Below are 20420 nucleotides of genomic sequence, written 5' to 3' on the forward strand. Positions count from 1 at the left end.
TTTGATACTCTTGGTCCTCTAATTTTGCTTTTATGGCCAAACATTTCGGTATTGCATTTCTTTCTTTGAAGAGTATACTACTGTCGCTATTATATCAAGAACTACCTGTTCCCATCTGAAATAAGCCTCTCTGAAATAAGAATTTTAATTTATAAAGCATCAGATTCTAGATCCATTATGTTAACGTTTCTAGATAGTCCTATTGATTGTTTTGTCAAAAATAATATTTCTCCTCAATACTTTGGGTGTTTCCCGTATGCACTGGCTGTGCACAGAAATTCTCACAATGAATTAAGGTTTCTCTAAAAAGTACTGTATCATTTTATACTAATTTGATTTACGTATATTATGTTATCAAATAGTCTCAAATCTAAATTCTATTGATTTTCTGTTTCAAACATGTCACTTGCTTCATGGTTCTGGTCTGTACCGTACACACTTTACTTGATCCAAGATCACCATTAATACAGATGTCCCGCATGTACGGGTGTATGTGACCTAGTTTTCGCAAACAACTTGCGTCATCAATGCTTTTGAGTCATACATTGATATAATCGTCACCGGCATTTGCCTTTTACGCCCCATGGAATCTGAATTAATAAACCTTTAGGTTCTTGATCCACAAAACTTAGTCGTATTGAGTTTTTTTTCATGATAATCCTTTTGCTCAATACGTGTCATAATTGTCACCGCCATTTGCCTTTGACGTCCAACGGAATCTGTTTCGGCGATAATCGAGACTGGTTTTTCTCTGGCGTTGCCGTTATTTTGTTACAGCTACATGCAGCTTTTAAAAAAGTTAGTTGGTTCAGGACGTTGTGATCAGGACTTCAGTTATACCATGACGTGTCAATATAATGTCGGATGAGAGCACTAACTGACACAGGCCGTAGTGTACGCTTTGTTGTTGTACGGGTTTTGTTACAACCAGGTAATTATAATCGGGACAAATCAGGGATTCGAACCCACGTGCATTGGAATCTCTGCATAACGATTTGCAGCGCCTTACACGAGTGAACCGTCCATGCACACTCAACCGATGGAACAATTAAAGTATGTAAGAAATAAAGACAAACGCATGATATACATTGCTAGTCGTTCTGTATTATCAACCATGGAAAGCTAAAGTACAACAATACCATTCCATATGCTCCAACACACTACAATACTATTCCACATTCTCAAACATACTGCAATATCATGCATATTCTCCAGCATCAAAAACCATGATTATTCTACTGTCGACATAATACCATGTACTAACTGTTCCGATTTGAAATAAGCCTCTCTGAAATAGGTATTGTAATTGATAAACCTTCAGGTCCTAGTACCCATAAAGCTTACGTTTATTGCTAGTCCTATTGATGTTTTTGTCATTAATAATTCTCTTGTTCAATACTTTGGGTGTGCCCCGCATGAACCAGCTGTGCACATATGATCTAACAATGAATTTAACCTACAGGCTCTAGATCCATAAAGACAAACAGACAGTCAGACAGACAGTCAGACAGACAGTCAGACAGACAGACAGACAGACGGACGGGCGGATGGATGAACAGACAGACAGACAGACTTTTTTTTGTACTTTAGGCCCTAGGCCCATAATACAATCAAGATGGATAAAATAATTACATTGTTTGGAAAAATATATGATGTTAACTGAGAGCTAGGTTGCACCTAATTTATTATCTGCTGTATGATCGAGCTAATAGATCCATCTATAGAGAGAGCTGTATTTCATTGATCGTGTTGCATAATGTAATGATACCAGACTACAATGTGGTTACTCCTTGTATAGTTATACAAATACTGTAAATCTCATTATGCATTTATCATTGATGTAGACTGAGACTTGAAAACATAACTATGTCAGTTAGATGGCATTTATAGTGTTTAGAGAATAAGTAGTAATATTATGATCGTAATGGTGATGTTTTAGCATTCTCCGTAATGTAATCATAAAATTTGCAGAATGTCTTTTTCATCTTTTGCACCATGTGTACTTATTGTCTGGAATATGATTTGACTCTAACTTGTTTAATTTCTGTGACTGTAGGTGCATAGCCATAGAGGCTTCACACTGACTGTTTTGCACCATTCTGATACAATAGATGCCCCCTTGAGTAATTGTTTTTACTGCACGCGAGTATGTCGCGATGGTCAGAGAGTTTGAGAAGTGTGGAAATTCAACTATTGAGATGTGTGTCATGGCCGAGATCCACTCTTCAGGTACAGAAAACATGAATATGAGATAATATTCAAGATTTATAGGCATTTCATAAGCTGTTGTCAGTCAATTTCTTACATTTATTGGAAAGTTGAATTTTTAGCCACCTGCCATACTGTATCCTATTTTCGTTGTAGAGGTGCGCGTTATCGCAGGAAAATCTTCATATATAGCAAGTTTTATGTCATAAAACCTGTGTTATTGAGATTATTAATTGTGTTAGACACTATCTACTGCCAACATGGTCAGTGTTAATGCTTTATTTTTATATTTGTGTGTAAACATAACATTATCAAAGTTGCATGTAGCAAGGGAGCAGCCATTGTATTACAGTGTAAGGTATCATGCTATTGCTGTGTTGCAATTATATTATAAAAGAGTACTTCAGCATGTTTAATTACATGTATTGTCATGACAGTGAATGAAGGATACATTCAATTACATTGCATCATTCTGTAATTTTCAGAACCCTTGAAAAGTAAATTCCGTGTTAGAAGAAATCTCGGCTTTGTGATCTCTGTATGATTCTTTCTAATAATTCCTACCATAATGTACAAACTGAATAAATAAATGAGTATGTGAAAAAGAAACCAAAAATAGCCTTGTAACATGAATTAGGACAACGATGTTGAGTGCAAATAGTGATGCTACCAAGACACTTGGATATTCTTATAGTTATCACGTTTATACAATCATGTGACCTGTAATGGGTGGCGAGTACTAAGATCTGATTTTAATGAAATTGTGAATTTATTGAATAGTGTCATTCCATGCCAAAGCCTTTCGCAAATATACAGCAACAGTCAACTGTCATAACAATTTACAAAGGGTTCTGGGAACATTTCTTAGCGCAGGGAAATCAAGCAGTAGTCTGAAATTATCAGTAACATAATCTTATATTGATAATTTCTTCATATCTAACCAGGATAATATATTAAGATTTTCTTATTAATGTTGGTTTTCATTTTGCTTTGAAAAATACAGCAGCATACGAAAGTCGTGGATTGTAGAGAGGAACTTATTTGATTTGACAAGTTTTCACTTGGAAGTCGTTGGTATTGATGCTGTACTACTGTGACCATCGCAAAGCAAAATATTTCAGGCAAATGTCAACAAAACGGACAAATATTCAAATCACGAATATAATTATTCGTAACATAATTTGGTTCTGAACATCACCCCCAAGTGCCAGCCCCCCGGGGCACCATCACCCCCAAGCGCCAGCCCCCTGGGACACAATCACCCCCAAGCCCCAGCCCCCCGGGGCACCATCACCCCCAAGCGCCAGTCCCCTGGGACACCATCACCCCCAAGCGCCAGCCCCCTGGGACACCATCACCCCCAAGCCCCAGCCCCCTGGGGCACCATCACCCCCAAGCGCAAGTCCCCTGGGACACCATCACCCCCAAGCGCCAGCCCCCTGGGGCACCATCACCCCCAAGCGCCAGCCCCCCGGGGCACCATCACCCCAAAGCGCCACCCCCCTGGGGCACCATCACCCCAAAGCGCCACCCCCCTGGGGCACCATCACCCCAAAGCGAACAAAATCTCAACTCAACCCCAAATCATCAACTACAAAAACATAAACAACCGCACACCTATCCCGGGCAGGACAACCACACAAACACTCTTTCTCACATTCAAAACAACAAAACTACCTCCACACATTCTTTTTGGCACATTCACATACAAAGTAAATCAAGTCAGAAAAAAACCACACAATCCTTCATATGCCACTCATTCGACCACCCTACATCCACATGCAGACAACCGCCCATGTGTCAGAAATGCGGCTCGCATAGACACGAAGCTGCGGAGTGCACATGGGCCCCATACTGCATTCACTGCAAATCTGAAGGACACTCGGTAACACAAAACACCTGCCCCACAAAACAAATACACATACACCAACGGGCATGAACTTAAGGCAATCATTGCCCTTAACAGAATTAGACCTTGAAATAAATTAATAAATTGCAGTCCAGGAAATATCTCCCAAAAGAGCCTTCAAAATCCCAGGCTATATTTTCATTCGGCAAGACATATTCAACTCAAATTTAACCAACACCATCCACAAAATAGCTACTAAACTCATACCCACAACAACACACTCCCCGACACATACACATGTCCCTTGGTTGAGCTCAGAAAATCAAGGAAACAAAGGCAAAAAGCATTATATAAAGCCAAACTCCCTTTGGCCAGACATTCTGCTAAACAGCTCATTAGAACAGCCAAAAGAAAACATTGGGAAACCTTCACTAGCACCTTGAAAATGGGGAAACAATACCAAAATTCTATGGAAAAAACTAAAGGCAATTAATGGAAACCAAAAAACTTTTATAACACCCACTATTCCTAATCTACATACAGACAAAGAAAAGGCTAATTGACTACATGTACGTGTTTCCTATTGTATGTACTGTTATATATATCTATGTAAATATTGTTTGTGAGGTGAGACTCAAATGATCAATCTGTCTGTATGATTGTAAATTAGGCCGACTCTGTAATTAGATACGACTTTTTCTTAGGCGAGTGACATTGTGTATTCAAGAGTAAACTGCCCTTATTATAAAAAGAAGATATTTTACTGAAGGTATTAGTCAATCCGCATATACAGAGAGACAATCTCAATGAATTGCGATTTCTAACATCATGTACGCGTATTCGTGTCCACAATCATAAACTAAATTATAAAAAGAATATTTACAATATATGTGTCTGTATGTTCTAATAGCTACAGGGCATATTCGGATAAGACATTAGACAACGCACTAGTGAGAAAATGGGAATTATCATAAGAAGGCTGTTCTGTTTTTCTGAACTGTTCCCAATTTCAAATCAAAAGTGACAATGCATCTACAAGCTGCATTCGTGTCCCAATATTCACTAAATTCTGCATCAATCGGAGGAATATCATATCATTAATTTGCGAGCACCCCCGCAACCAAATATAATATTGTCGATATATATGGTATACACCTTCAATGTAAAGTTCTACATGTGAAAACTCAAAACCCAAGTATTCTTCTCGGAGTTTGTTATCACCTGTGTCTGTGACTCGGTTACAAATGATGGTGTATAACTTCTCCAGCGCAATGAACATGGATGGAAATCAAATGTTCATATAAGGAAGGTGATGACAACTGAATCTCAAAACTACTCGGAATTATGGGGGGATTGCTAAATATTAGATCTTTCACTAGAGTGTAATAACCACATGTATACCTTTTTTACACGATATTTACACACGCATTTAACTTTATTGAATATATTTGAACACAGTTTACACATTATAAATGTACATCGTGTTGCCACACTGCCACATTTGCCACACTGAATTGATCATTCTGAACACAATATGGTTATAGCCTGCAACCTCGGGGTATCGCGGTACTTGTCATGTACGCTAAACGGAACAAAATGCACTCACTAACCTTTATGATTATTCGTGATCTGTATATCAGATATCATTCATGTTATCTAACAATGCATATTTTACTGATAAAAGTTCATTATTTACATTAGTAGCTCCGAGTAAAAGCCGGGCCTCGCGCTCTGTTTGACAAGGGAGAGAACTCCATCGTATCGCGGTACAGAGAAAAGTTGTGTATGGAGGTCCGAATTGGACAAAAAGAGGACATAATTCTACCAACCACTTGGTATGATCATGCCAGACATCAGTGATTTGTCCAGACAAGTGCAAAGACAGCACAAGTAAAATTCTAAATGTATTATCAGCAATAGGTATTCAATGCATTTTTACCGAAAAGTAAGAGAAAAATATTTTTATAAGTAAACAACAAAATATCAGAAATTATATTTTAAGATTGTCTAAAATAAAATGGATGACAATAATTTGTCACAAAATGGAATTTTTTTAAAAGTCAACAATAAATATATTAAAAGCACTCCTAGTATGCCCAAAGTATGTATTTATCTTTTGATTACTAGTGAAGAACGTATTTCTAAGTTTGGTATTATGGCCCTTATGATCTCCCAATAGATTCTGGGCACTGAGCGGGAAAAAATGTGCGGACTACGTAACTTCCGTTACCTCATTAGTCGCCATGAATATGCAGATGATCTAGTTCAGGTCGATAGAGAAAGTTTACTTGGAGAACTGCGGGTTATATCGTTGGCCATTGATAGATGGGGCAAGGCAATATTACAACAGATGCCAGAAACATGTATCAACGGATTAATAACTCCTTACTTACAGCAGACGGAACATTCCGAGGAAATTGAAATTGTTTACGAAATGTGCAGTTCCTCGTTACTGATTTGCATTAATAGACAGCCGCTAAGAGGCGTGTCCCGCGTGAACTATCGGAAATCACAAATGCCGCGATACGATGGGGTCCGAGTATACACCGGTTATCAAATACTACATGTAATGCACTTCATATTGTTATCAAGGGTAACTGTCTGGCCACGCTAATCAGGACGCCCCTCCATACATGTACATTGTATGTGGTTTTTAACCAAGTACATGTACATTGTATGTAGTTTTTAACCAAGTATATGTACATTGTATGTGTTTTTTAACCAAGTACATGTGCACACATCAACTGTGATATGACCAGTGTCAACGTGGTATTTATCTAACCACTACATCAGTAAATGCTGACATATGAAGACAAGAGACACGATTTAAGAGGATCATCAATCAAATATTCATGACAATAAAAATATTTAATGACAGCATTATTATAGCAGGAATATTTTACAAACCGGTGTTTACATGCATTTATCAAACATTACATGTACCTCAATCCAATCACAGTGTAGCATCATAGTATACATTGTACATGTATGGAGACTATTGCTATGTGTTGACGGCGTGAAGTCCCATATAATTCCTAATTAGTGCCTTTAAGCAATAAAAACGGTTTCGCAGAAATTCGCGGTTTGCAAATCATTCACGAATTATTGGCAACTTATCCGCGGAATATTAGCGGATTATTCGCAATTTTGCTGGAGAACACGATAACTGACTTTTGCGACGTAGTGTTGAAGTGTACATACAGACCTGATAAACAACACACAAATTAATTATATCCGAGGTTTTACGAATAAGTGACACACATAGAGGAAAATTGTTTTTGTTTAATTTCCTTTCCGTTTTGATCATCTTTAAACACACACACACACACACACACACACACACACACACACACACACACACACACACACACACACACACACACACACACCTGTCCCTAGTTCACAAAACTGCTGTTCTCTTCTCAGTACGTGTATTGATTTAATTATATTGTTCTGATATATGAAGCTGATTAAAATTAGTTTTGAGTATTCCTTTTAAACCACAATTTAAGTGTTAAACAAACCAAAGTCGAAATTAATCAAGTACGATAGAGAACATACCTTCAGCGTGTCGAAGTTATGTATCAAGGCCAGACCAGCAAAGCTACAGTGTGGCTCAGCGATTGTTTGGTCACTGAACATGCAAGATGAAAATCAATGTGCGGCGTTGCATTGGGCTTTCAAGCTGTTGCCAAAAAAAGCAATTACAGGTGACATTGTTACAAGTTCATAGTTACATAGTTATATTGTCTATGATTAATATCAATGAGAGAACAACGGTAACTATATAGTCGCCTTTTATGGCAAGCATGCGTTGCTAAAAACACTTATTCTCTCCCGGATTTTCACAGGTTCTGGTCGATATGTGGAGACACTGACATGTAATAGTGAAGGTGGTCTGTAGGTGAAGACACTGACATGTAGTAGTGATGGTGGTCTGTATGTGGAGACACGGACATGTAGTAGTGATGGTGATCTGTAGATGGAGTCACTGACTGAAGTAGTGATGGTGGTCTGTAGGTGGAGACACTGACATGTAGTAGTGATGGTGATCTGTATGTGGAGACACTGACATGTAGTAGTGATGGTGGTCTGTAGGTGGAGACACTGACATATAGCAGTGATGGCGGTCTGTAGGTGAAGACACTGACATGTAGTAGTGATGGTGGTCTGTATGTGGAGACACGGACATGTAGTAGTGATGGTGATCTGTAGATGGAGTCACTGACTGAAGTAGTGATGGTGGTCTGTAGGTGGAGACACTGACATGTAGTAGTGATGGTGGTCTGTAGGTGGAGACACTGAAATGTAGTAGCGATGGTGGTCTGTAGGTGGAGACACTGATATGGTGTGGTGATGGTGGTCTGTAGGTGGAAACACTGACATGTAGTAGTGATGGTGGTCTGTAGGTGGAGACACTGACATGGTGTGGTGATGGTGGTCTGTAGGTGTAAACACAGACATGTAGTAGTGATGGTGGTCTGTAGGTGGAGACACTGACATATAGCAGTGATGGTCGTCTGTAGGTGCAAAAAATGACATGAAGTAGTGATAATGACCTGTAGGTGGAGACACTGACATATAGTAGTGATGGTGGTCTGTAGGTGGAGACACTGACATGTAGTAGTGATGGTGATCTGTAGGTGGAGACACTGACATGTAGTAGTGATGGTGATCTGTATGTGGAGACACTTACATGTAGTAGTGATGGTGGTCTGTAGGTGGAGACACTGACATATAGCAGTGAGGGCGGTCTGTAGGTGGAGACACTGACATGTAGTAGTGATGGTGGTCTGTAGGTGGAGACACTGACATGTAGTAGTGATGGTGATCTGTAGGTGGAGACACTGACATGGTGTAGTGATGGTGGTCTGTATGTGGAGACACTGACATGTAGTAGTGATGGTGATCTGTAGGTGGAGACACTGACATATTGTTGTGATGGTGATCTGTAGGTGGAGACACAGACATGTAGTAGTGATGATGGTCTATAGGTGGAGCCACATACATGTAGTAGTGATGGTGATCTGTAGGTGGAGTCGCTGACATGTAGTAGTGATGGTGGTCTGTAGGTGGAAACACTGACATGTTGTAGTGATGGTGGTCTGTAGGTGGAGACACTGACAGCAGTAGTGATGGTGGTCTGCAGCTGGAGACACTGACATGCAGTCATAATGATCGGCTGTAGGTGGAGACACTGACATGTAGTAGTGATGGTGGTCTGCAGGTGTAAACACAGACATTTAGTAGTGATGGTGGTGTGCAGGTGTAAACACAGACATGTAGTAGTGATGGTGGTTTTGCACGTGTAAACACAGACAGGTAATGGTGACGGTGGTCTGTACTTGGAGACACTGATATGTAATGGTGATGGTGGTCTGTAGGTGGAGCAACTGACATGTAGTAGTGATGGTGGTCTGCAGGTGTAAACACAGACATTTAGTAGTGATGGTGGTTTTGCAGGTGTAAACACAGACATGTAGTAGTGATGGTGGTCTGAAGGTGGAGACACTGACAAGTAATGGTGATGGTGGTCTGTGGGTGTAGACACTGACATGTAGTAGTGATGGGGGACTGTCGGTGAAGACACTGACATGTAGCAGTGATGGTGGTCTGTAGGTGGAGACACTGACATGTAATGGTGATGGTGGTCTGTAGGTGGAGACACTGACATGTAGAAGTGATGGTGGTCTGCAGGTGTAAACACAGACATGTAGTAGTGATGATGGTCTATAGGTGGAGAAACTGAAATGTAGTAGTGATGGTGATCTGTAGATGGAGTCACTGACTGTAGTAGTGATGGTGGTCTGTAGGTGGAGACACTGACATGGTGTGGTGATGGTGGTCTGTAGGTGTAAACACAGACATGTAATGGTGACGGTGGTCTGTGGGCGGAGACGCGGACGTGTAATGGTGATGGTGGTCTGTAGATGGAGTCACTGACTGTAGTAGTGATTGTGGTCTGTAGGTGGAGACACTGACATGGTGTGGTGATGGTGGTCTGTAGGTGGAAACACTGACATGTAGTAGTGATGGTGGTCTGTAGGTGGAGACACTGACATGTAGTAGCGATGGTGGTCTGTAGGTGGAGACACAGACATGGTGTGGTGATGGTGGTCTGTAGGTGTAAACACAGACATGTAGTAGTGATGGTGGTCTGTAGGTGGGGACACTGACATGTAGTAGTGATGGTGGTTTGTAGGTGGAGACACTGGCATGGTGTGGTGATGGTGGTCTGTAGGTGGAAACACGGACATGTAATGGTGATGGTGGTCTGTAGATGGAGTCACTGACTGTAGTAGTGATTGTGGTCTGTAGGTGGAGACACTGACATGGTGTGGTGATGGTGGTCTGTAGGTGGAAACACTGACATGTAGTAGTGATGGTGGTCTGTAGGTGGAGACACTGACATGTAGTAGCGATGGTGGTCTGTAGGTGGAGACACTGACATGGTGTGGTGATGGTGGTCTTTAGGTGTAAACACAGACATGTAGTAGTGATGGTGGTCTGTAGGTGGAGACACTGACATGTAGTAGTGATGGTGGTTTGTAGGTGGAGACACTGACATGGTGTGGTGATGGTGGTCTGTAGGTGGAAACACTGACATGTAGTAGTGATGGTGGTCTGTAGGTTGAGACACTGACATGGTGTGGTGATGGTGGTCTGTAGGTGGAGACACTGACATGTAGTAGTGATGGTGGTATGTATGTGGAGTTAGGCGTGGCCGTCTATCCAATTCATTCCACAGATGCTCTACCGGTTCAAATCCGGGGATCTGGAGGGCCAGGGTAGAACATCAACGTTGTTGTTGTGTAGACAGGCTCTTGCGGTCCAGCGTTGTTCTGCTGCAATACACCATTGCCGTTGGCTGCAAATGGGAGGACGTGTGGTAGGAGAATTACGTTGATGTATCGTTGAGCCGTAACATTATCACGTCATCACGCTACTTCCACCACACCTGTCCACTTCCTGCATGATGTTTCCGGCGTAATGTTCTCCCCGACGTCTGTAGACCTGTGTTCTTCCATCCTCTCGACGGAGAAGAAATATTCATTCGTCGCTGAACCAGACATCTCTCCATCGCAGTTGAAGCCATACCCTGGGCTGACGACACCAATGTAGTCGTTGTTCACGATGTCGACTCAATATGACGCGTCGAACAGGACCTCGTAGACCTGCTGCTCTTAAACTGTTTCGTACGGTCTGGTAGGAGATTCTGCGCAGTCCGGGCATGCGGGATGCAGTTAAGGTGGCTGTGGTCTTCCTTTTACATAGGTGGCGTAGTCGGATGTAGCGATCTTGGGCGAGGATGGTTGGTTACTCTTGGTCGTCCCGACCTTGGTCGATCACGTGTTATCCCATGCTGTTGACACCGATACCATAGACTTGTGATGGTGCTGGGCGCTACATTGAAAACCCTGGCTACAGCTGATCTGGATTCCTCTTCCTGCAAACGGCCTATGACGTTGTTTCTGTGCCCTTCTCTTAATCTTGGCATGTTGTTGAACTGTCACCGTTCGATTGACGAAGATGCCAGGCAATCAGAAACCCTGCACTTTTATACCGTTCATAGTGCTGCTGCACGTGCAGTACGTGCAGCTCCATGGCCCTTTTGTTAATGCACTGGGTGCGTTTTTCCGAATCGTACCTGTTTTCCGACCAATGGTTTGTCGTTGTTGTGATCATGTTGATCCGGGAAATCTGTCCCTGACACTATAAGTCATTGAACCTCTTTATTTTGATACTCTTGGTCCTCTAATTTTGCTTTTATGGCCAAACATTTCCGTATTGCGTTTCTTTTCTTAAAGAGTATACTACTGTCGCTATAATACCAAGAACTACCTGTTCCCATTTGAAATAAGCCTCTCTGAAATAAGAATTTTAATTTATAAAGCATCAGATTCTAGATCTATTATGTTAACGTTTCTAGATAGTCCTATTGATTGTTTTTTAAAAAATAATCTTTCTCCTCAATACTTTGGGTGTTTCCCGCATGCACTGGCTGTGCACAGAAATTCTCACAATGAATTAAGGTTTCTCTAAAAAGTACTGTATCATTTTATACTAATTTGATTTATTTATATTATGTTATCAAATAGTCTCAAATCTAAATTCTATTGATTTTCTGTTTCAAACATGACACTTGCTTCATGGTTCTGGTCTGTACCGTACACACTTTACTTGATCCAAGATCACCATTAATACAGATGTCCCGCATGTACGGGTGTATGTGACCTAGTTTTCGCAAACAGCTTGCGTCATCACTGCTTTTGAGTCATACATTGATATAATCGTCACCAGCATTTGCCTTTTACGCCCCATGGAATCTGAATTAATAAACCTTTAGGTTCTTGATCCATAAAACTTAGTCGTATTGAGTTTTTTTCATGATAATCCTTTTGCTCAATACGTGTCATAATTGTCACCGCCATTTGCCTTTGACGTCCAACGGAATCTGTTTCGGCGATAATCGAGACTGGTTTTTCTCTGGCGTTGCCGTTATTTTGTTACAGCTACATGCAGCTTTTAAAAAAGTTAGTTGGTTCAGGACGTTGTGAACAGGACTTCAGTTATACCATGACGTGTCAATATAATGTCGGATGAGAGCCCTAACTGACACAGGCCGTAGTGTACGCTTTGTTGTTGTACGGGTTTTGTTACAACCAGGTAATTATAATCGGGACAAATCAGGGATTCGAACCCACGTGCATTGGAATCTCTGCATAACGATTTGCAGCGCCTTACACGAGTGAACCGTCCATGCACACTCAACCGATGGAACAATTAAAGTATGTAAGAAATAAAGACAAACGCATGATATACATTGCTAGTCGTTCTGTATTATCAACCATGGAAAGCTAAAGTACAACAATACCATTCCATATGCTCCAACACACTACAATACTATTCCACATTCTCCAACATACTGCAATATCATGCATATTCTCCAGCATCAAAAACCATGATTATTCTACTGTCGACATAATACCATGTACTAACTGTTCCGATTTGAAATAAGCCTCTCTGAAATAGGTATTTTAATTTATAAACCTTCAGGTCCTAGTACCCATAAAGCTGACGTTTATTGCTAGTCCTATTGATGTTTTTGTCATTAATAATTCTCTTGTTCAATACTTTGGGTGTGTCCCGCATGAACCAGCTGTGCACATATGATCTAACAATGAATTTAACCGAAAGGTTCTAGATCCATAAAGACAGACAGACAGACAGACAGACAGTCAGACAGACGGACGGACGGGAGGACGAATGAACAGACAGACAGACAGACTTTATTTTTGTACTTTAGGCCCTAGGCCCATAATACAATCAAGATGGATAAAATAATTACATTGTTTGGAATAATGTATGATGTTAACTGAGAGCTAGGTTGCCCCTAATTTATTATCTGCTGTATGATCGAGCTAATAGATTCATCTATAGAGAGAGCTGTATATCATTGATCGTGTTGCATACTGTAATGATACCAGACTACAATGTGGTTACTCCTTGTACAGTTATACAAATACTGTAAATCTCATTATGCATTTATCATTGATGTAGACTGAGACTTGAAAACATAACTATGCCAGTTAGATGGCATTTATAGTCTTTAGAGAATAAGTAGTAATATTATGATCGTAATGATGATGTTTTAGCATTCTCCGTAATGTAATCATAAAATTTGCAGAATGTCTTCTTCATCTTTTGCACCATGTGTACTTATTGTCTGGAATATTATTTGACTCTAACTTGTTTAATTTCTGTTACTGTGGGTGCATAGCCATAGAGGCTTCTCACTGACTGTTTTGCACCATTCTGATACAATAGATGCCCCCTTGAGTATTTGTTTTTACTGCACGCGAGTATGTCGCGATGGTCAGAGAGTTTGAGAAGTGTGGAAATTCAACTATTGAGATGTGTCACATGGCCGAGATCCACTCTTCAGGTACAGAAAACATGAATATGAGATAATATTCAAGATTTATAGGCATTTCATAAGCTGTTGTCAGTCAATTTCTTACATTTATTGGAAAGTTGAATTATTTAGCCACCTGCCATACTGTATCCTATTTTCGTTGTAGAGGTGCGCGTTATCGCAGGAAAATCTTCATATATAGCAAGTTTTATGTCATAAAACCTGTGTTATTGAGATTATTAATTGTGTTAGACACTATCTACTGCCAACATGGTCAGTGCTAATGCTTTATTTTTATATTTGTGTGTAAACATAACATTTTCAAAGTTGCATGTAGCAAGGGAGCAGCCATTGTATTACAGTGTAAGGTATCATGCTATTGCTGTGTTGCAATTATATTATAAAAGAGTACTTCAGCATGTTTAATTACATGTATTGTCATGACAGTGAATGATGGATACATTCAATTACATTGCATCATTCTGTAATTTTCAGAACCCTTGAAAAGTAAATTCCGTGTTAGAAGAAATCTCGGCTTTGTGATCTCTGTATGATTCTTTCTAATAATTCCTACCATAATGTACAAACTGAATAAATAAATGAGTATGTAAAAAAAAGAAACCAAAAATAGCCTTGTAACATGAATTAGGACAACGATGTTGAGTGCAAATAGTGATGCTACCAAGACACTTGGATATTCTTATAGTTATCACGTTTATACAATCACGTGACCTGTAATGGGTGGCGAGTACTAAGATCTGATTTTAATGAAATTGTGAATTTATTGAATAGTGTCATTCCATGCCAAAGCCTTTCGCAAATATACAGCAACAGTCAACTGTCATAACAATTTACAAAGGGTTCTGGGAACATTTCTTAGCGCAGGGAAATCAAGCAGTAGTCTGAAATTATCAGTAACATAATCTTATATTGATAATTTCTTCATATCTAACCAGGATAATATATTAAGATTTTCTTATTAATGTTGGTTTTCATTTTGCTTTGAAAAATACAGCAGCATACGAAAGTCGTGGATTGTAGAGAGGAACTTATTTGATTTGACAAGTTTTCACTTGGAAGTCGTTGGTATTGATGCTGTACTACTGTGACCATCGCAAAGCAAAATATTTCAGGCAAATGTCAACAAAACGGACAAATATTCAAATCACGAATATAATTATTCGTAACATAATTTGGTTCTGAACATCACCCCCAAGTGCCAGCCCCCCGGGGCACCATCACCCCCAAGCGCCAGCCCCCTGGGACACCATCACCCCCAAGCCCCAGCCCCCTGGGGCACCATCACCCCCAAGCGCCAGTCCCCTGGGACACCATCACCCCCAAGCGCCAGCCCCCTGGGGCACCATCACCCCCAAGCGCCAGCCCCCCGGGGCACCATCACCCCCAAGCGCCAGCCCCCTGGGACACCATCACCCCAAAGCGCCACCCCCCTGGGGCACCATCACCCCAAAGCGCCACCCCCCTGGGGCACCATCACCCCAAAGCGAACAAAATCTCAACTCAACCCCAAATCATCAACTACAAAAACATAAACAACCGCACACCTATCCCGGGCAGGACAACCACACAAACACTCTTTCTCACATTCAAAACAACAAAACTACCTTCACACATTCTTTTTTGGCACATTCACATACAAAGTAAATCAAGTCAGAAAAAAACCATACAATCCTTCATATGCCACTCATTCGACCACCCTACATCCACATGCAGACAACCGCCCATGTGTCAGAAATGCGGCTCGCATAGACACGAAGCTGCGGAGTGCACATGGGCCCCATACTGCATTCACTGCAAATCTGAAGGACACTCGGCAACACAAAACACCTGCCCCACAAAACAAATACACATACACCAACGGGCATGAACTTAAGGCAATCATTGCCCTTAACAGAATTAGACCTTGAAATAAATTAATAAATTGCAGTCCAGGAAATATCTCCCAAAAGAGCCTTCAAAATCCCAGGCTATATTTTCATTCGGCAAGACATATTCAACTCAAATTTAACCAACACCATCCACAAAATAGCTACTAAACTCATACCCACAACAACACACTCCCCGACACATACACATGTCCCTTGGTTGAGCTCAGAAAATCAAGGAAACAAAGGCAAAAAGCATTAAATAAAGCTAAACTCCCTTTGGCCAGACATTCTGCTAAACAGCTCATTAGAACAGCCAAAAGAAAACATTGGGAAACCTTCACTAGCACCTTGAAAATGGGGAAACAATACCAAAATTCTATGGAAAAAACTAAAGGCAATTAATGGAAACCAAAAAACTTTTATAACACCCACTATTCCTAATCTACATACAGACAAAGAAAAGGCTAATTGACTACATGTACGTGTTTCTTATTGTATGTACTGTTATATATATCTATGTAAATATTGTTTGTGAGATGAGACTCAAATGAACAATCTGTCTGTATGATTGTAAATTAGGCCGACTCTGTAATTAGATACGACTTTTTCTTAGGCGAGTGACATTGTGTATTCAAGAGTAAACTGCCCTTATTATAAAAAGAAGATATTTTACTGAAGGTATTAGTCAATCCGCATATACAGAGAGACAATCTCAATGAATTGCGATTTCTAACATCATGTACGCGTATTCGTGTCCACAATCATAAACTAAATTATAAAAAGAATATTTACAATATATGTGTCTGTATGTTCTAATAGCTACAGGGCATATACGGATAAGACATTAGACAACGCACTAGTGAGAAAATGGGAATTATCATAAGAAGGCTGTTCTGTTTTTCTGAACTGTTCCCAATTTCAAATCAAAAGTGACAATGCATCTACAAGCTGCATTCGTGTCCCAATATTCACTAAATTCTGCATCAATCGGAGGAATATCATATCATTAATTTGCGAGCACCCCCGCAACCAAATATAATATTGTCGATATATATGGTATACACCTTCAATGTAAAGTTCTACATGTGAAAACTCAAAACCCAAGTATTCTTCTCGGAGTTTGTTATCACCTGTGTCTGTGACTCGGTTACAAATGATGGTGTATAACTTCTCCAGCGCAATGAACATGGATGGAAATCAAATGTTCATATAAGGAAGGTGATGACAACTGAATCTCAAAACTACTCGGAATAATGGGGGGATTGCTAAATATTAGATCTTTCACTAGAGTGTAATAACCACATGTATACCTTTTTTACACGATATTTACACACGCATTTAACTTTATTAAATATATTTGAACACAGTTTACACATTATAAATGTACATCGTGTTGCCACACTGCCACATTTGCCACACTGAATTGATCATTCTGAACACAATATGGTTATAGCCTGCAAACTCGGGGTATCGCGGTACTTGTCATGTACGCTAAACGGAACAAAATGCACTCACTAACCTTTATGATTATTCGTGATCTGTATATCAGATATCATTCATGTTATCTAACAATGCATATTTTACTGATAAAAGTTCATTATTTACATTAGTAGCTCCGAGTAAAAGCCGGGCCTCGCGCTCTGTTTGACAAGGGAGAGAACTCCATCGTATCGCGGTACAGAGAAAAGTTGTGTATGGAGGTCCGAATTGGACAAAAAGAGGACATAATTCTACCAACCACTTGGTATGATCATGCCAGACATCAGTGATTTGTCCAGACAAGTGCAAAGACAGCACAAGTAAAATTCTAAATGTATTATCAGCAATAGGTATTCAATGCATTTTTACCGAAAAGTAAGAGAAAAATATTTTTATAAGTAAACAACAAAATATCAGAAATTATATTTTAAGATTGTCTAAAATAAAATGGATGACAATAATTTGTCACAAAATGGAATTTTTTTAAAAGTCAACAATAAATATATTAAAAGCACTCCTAGTATGCCCAAAGTATGTATTTATCTTTTGATTACTAGTGAAGAACGTATTTCTAAGTTTGGTATTATGGCCCTTATGATCTCCCAATAGATTCTGGGCACTGAGCGGGAAAAAATGTGCGGACTACGTAACTTCCGTTACCTCATTAGTCGCCATGAATATGCAGATGATCTAGTTCAGGTCGATAGAGAAAGTTTACTTGGATAACTGCGGGTTATATCGTTGGCCATTGATAGATGGGGCAAGGCAATATTACAACAGATGCCAGAAACATGTATCAACGGATTAATAACTCCTTACTTACAGCAGACGGAACATTCCGAGGAAATTGAAATTGTTTACGAAATGTGCAGTTCCTGGTTACTGATTTGCATTAATAGACAGCCGCTAAGAGGCGTGTCCCGCGTGAACTATCGGAAATCACAAATGCCGCGATACGATGGGGTCCGAGTATACACCGGTTATCAAATACTACATGTAATGCACTTCATATTGTTATCAAGGGTAACTGTCTGGCCACGCTAATCAGGACGCCCCTCCATACATGTACATTGTATGTGGTTTTTAACCAAGTACATGTGCACACATCAACTGTGATATGACCAGTGTCAACGTGGTATTTATCTAACCACTACATCAGTATATGCTGACATATGAAGACAAGAGACACGATTTAAGAGGATCATCAATCAAATATTGATGACAATAAAAATATTTAATGACAGCATTATTATAGCAGGAATATTTTACAAACTGGTGTTTACATGCATTTATCAAACATTACATGTACCTCAATCCAATCACAGTGTAGCATCATAGTATACATTGTACATGTATGGAGACTATTGCTATGTGTTGACGGCGTGAAGTCCCATATAATTCCTAATTAGTGCCTTTAAGCAATAAAAACGGTTTCGCAGAAATTCGCGGTTTGCAAATCATTCACGAATTATTGGCAACTTATCCGCGGAATATTCGCGGATTATTCGCAATTTTGCTGGAGAACACGATAACTGACTTTTGCGACGTAGTGTTGAAGTGTACATACAGACCTGATAAACAACACACAAATTAATTATATCCGAGGTTTTACGAATAAGTGACACTCATAGAGGAAAATTGTTTTTGTTTAATTTCCTTTCCGTTTTGATCATCTTTAAACACACACACACACACACACACACACACACACACCTGTCCCTAGTTCACAAAACTGCTGTTCTCTTCTCAGTACGTGTATTGATTTAATTATATTGTTCTGATATATGAAGCTGATTAAAATTAGTTTTGAGTATTCCTTTTAAACCACAATTTAAGTGTTAAACAAACAAAAGTCGAAATTAATCAAGTACGATAGAGAACATACCTTCAGCGTGTCGAAGTTATGTATCAAGGCCAGACCGGCAAAGCTACAGTGTGGCTCAGCGATTGCGTGGTCACTGAACATGCAAGATGAAAATCAATGTGCGGCGTTGCATTGGGCTTTCAAGCTGTTGCCAAAAAAGCAATTACAGGTGACATTGTTACAAGTTCATAGTTACGTAGTTATATTGTCTATGATTAATATCAATGAGAGAACAACGGTAACTATATAGTCGCCTTTTATGGCAAGCATGCGTTGCTAAACACTTATTATCTCCCGGATTTTCACAGGTTCTGGTCGATATGTGGAGACACTGACATGTAATAGTGAAGGTGGTCTGTAGGTGAAGACACTGACATGTAGTAGTGATGGTGGTCTGTATGTGGAGACACTGACATGTAGTAGTGATGGTGATCTGTAGGTGGAGACACTGACATGTAGTAGTGATGGTGGTCTGTATGAGGAGACACTGACATGTAGTAGTGATGGTGATCTGTAGGTGGAGACACTGACATGTAGTAGTGATGGTGATCTGTAGGTGGAGACACTGACATGTAGTAGTGATGGTGGTCTGTATGTGGAGACACTGACATGTTGTTGTGATGGTGATCTGTAGGTGGAGACACTTACATGTAGTAGTGATGGTGGTCTGTAGGTGGAGACACTAACATGTAGTAGTGATGGTGATCTGTAGGTGGAGACACTGACATGTTGTTGTGATGGTGATCTGTAGGTTGAGACACAGACATGTAGTAGTGATGATGGTCTATAGGTGGAGACACATACATGTAGTAGTGATCGTGGTCTGTAGGTGGAAACACTGACATGTTGTAGTGATGGTGGTCTGTAGGTAGAGACACTGACAGCAGTAGTGATGGTGGTCTGCAGCTGCAGACAATGACATGTAGTCATAATGATGGCCTGTAGGTGGAGACACTGACATGTAGTAGTGATGGTGGTCTGCAGGTGTAAACACAGACATTTAGTAGTGATGGTGGTTTTGCAGGTGTAAACACAGACATGTAATGGTGATGGTGGTCTGTAGGGGGAGACACTGACATGTAGAAGTGATGGTGGCCTGCAGGTGTAAATACAGACATGTAGTAGTGATGATGGTCTATAGGTGGAGAAACTGACATGTAGTAGTGATGGTGATCTGTAGATGGAGTCACTGACTGAAGTAGTGATGGTGGTCTG

The 20420-nt window shown here is 40.2% G+C and overlaps 1 protein-coding gene across 1 annotated transcript; it reads left to right on the forward strand.

Annotated features, from left to right (window-relative positions):
- Positions 1 to 2156: 2156 nt before the first annotated feature.
- Positions 2157 to 15526, forward strand: LOC125379202 (basic proline-rich protein-like). The gene is made up of 3 exons (XM_048395428.1): positions 2157 to 2229; positions 3414 to 3748; positions 15191 to 15526. Exons 1-3 carry the CDS (start codon positions 2157 to 2159, stop codon positions 15524 to 15526), a joined length of 744 nt encoding a protein of 247 aa, XP_048251385.1.
- The last annotated feature ends 4894 nt before the right edge of the window (positions 15527 to 20420 follow it).

The sequence above is a fragment of the Haliotis rufescens genome, unplaced genomic scaffold, assembly GCF_023055435.1.
Source record: "Haliotis rufescens isolate VD_foot unplaced genomic scaffold, xgHalRufe1.0.p SCAF_14, whole genome shotgun sequence".
Classification (NCBI taxonomy): domain Eukaryota; kingdom Metazoa; phylum Mollusca; class Gastropoda; order Lepetellida; family Haliotidae; genus Haliotis; species Haliotis rufescens.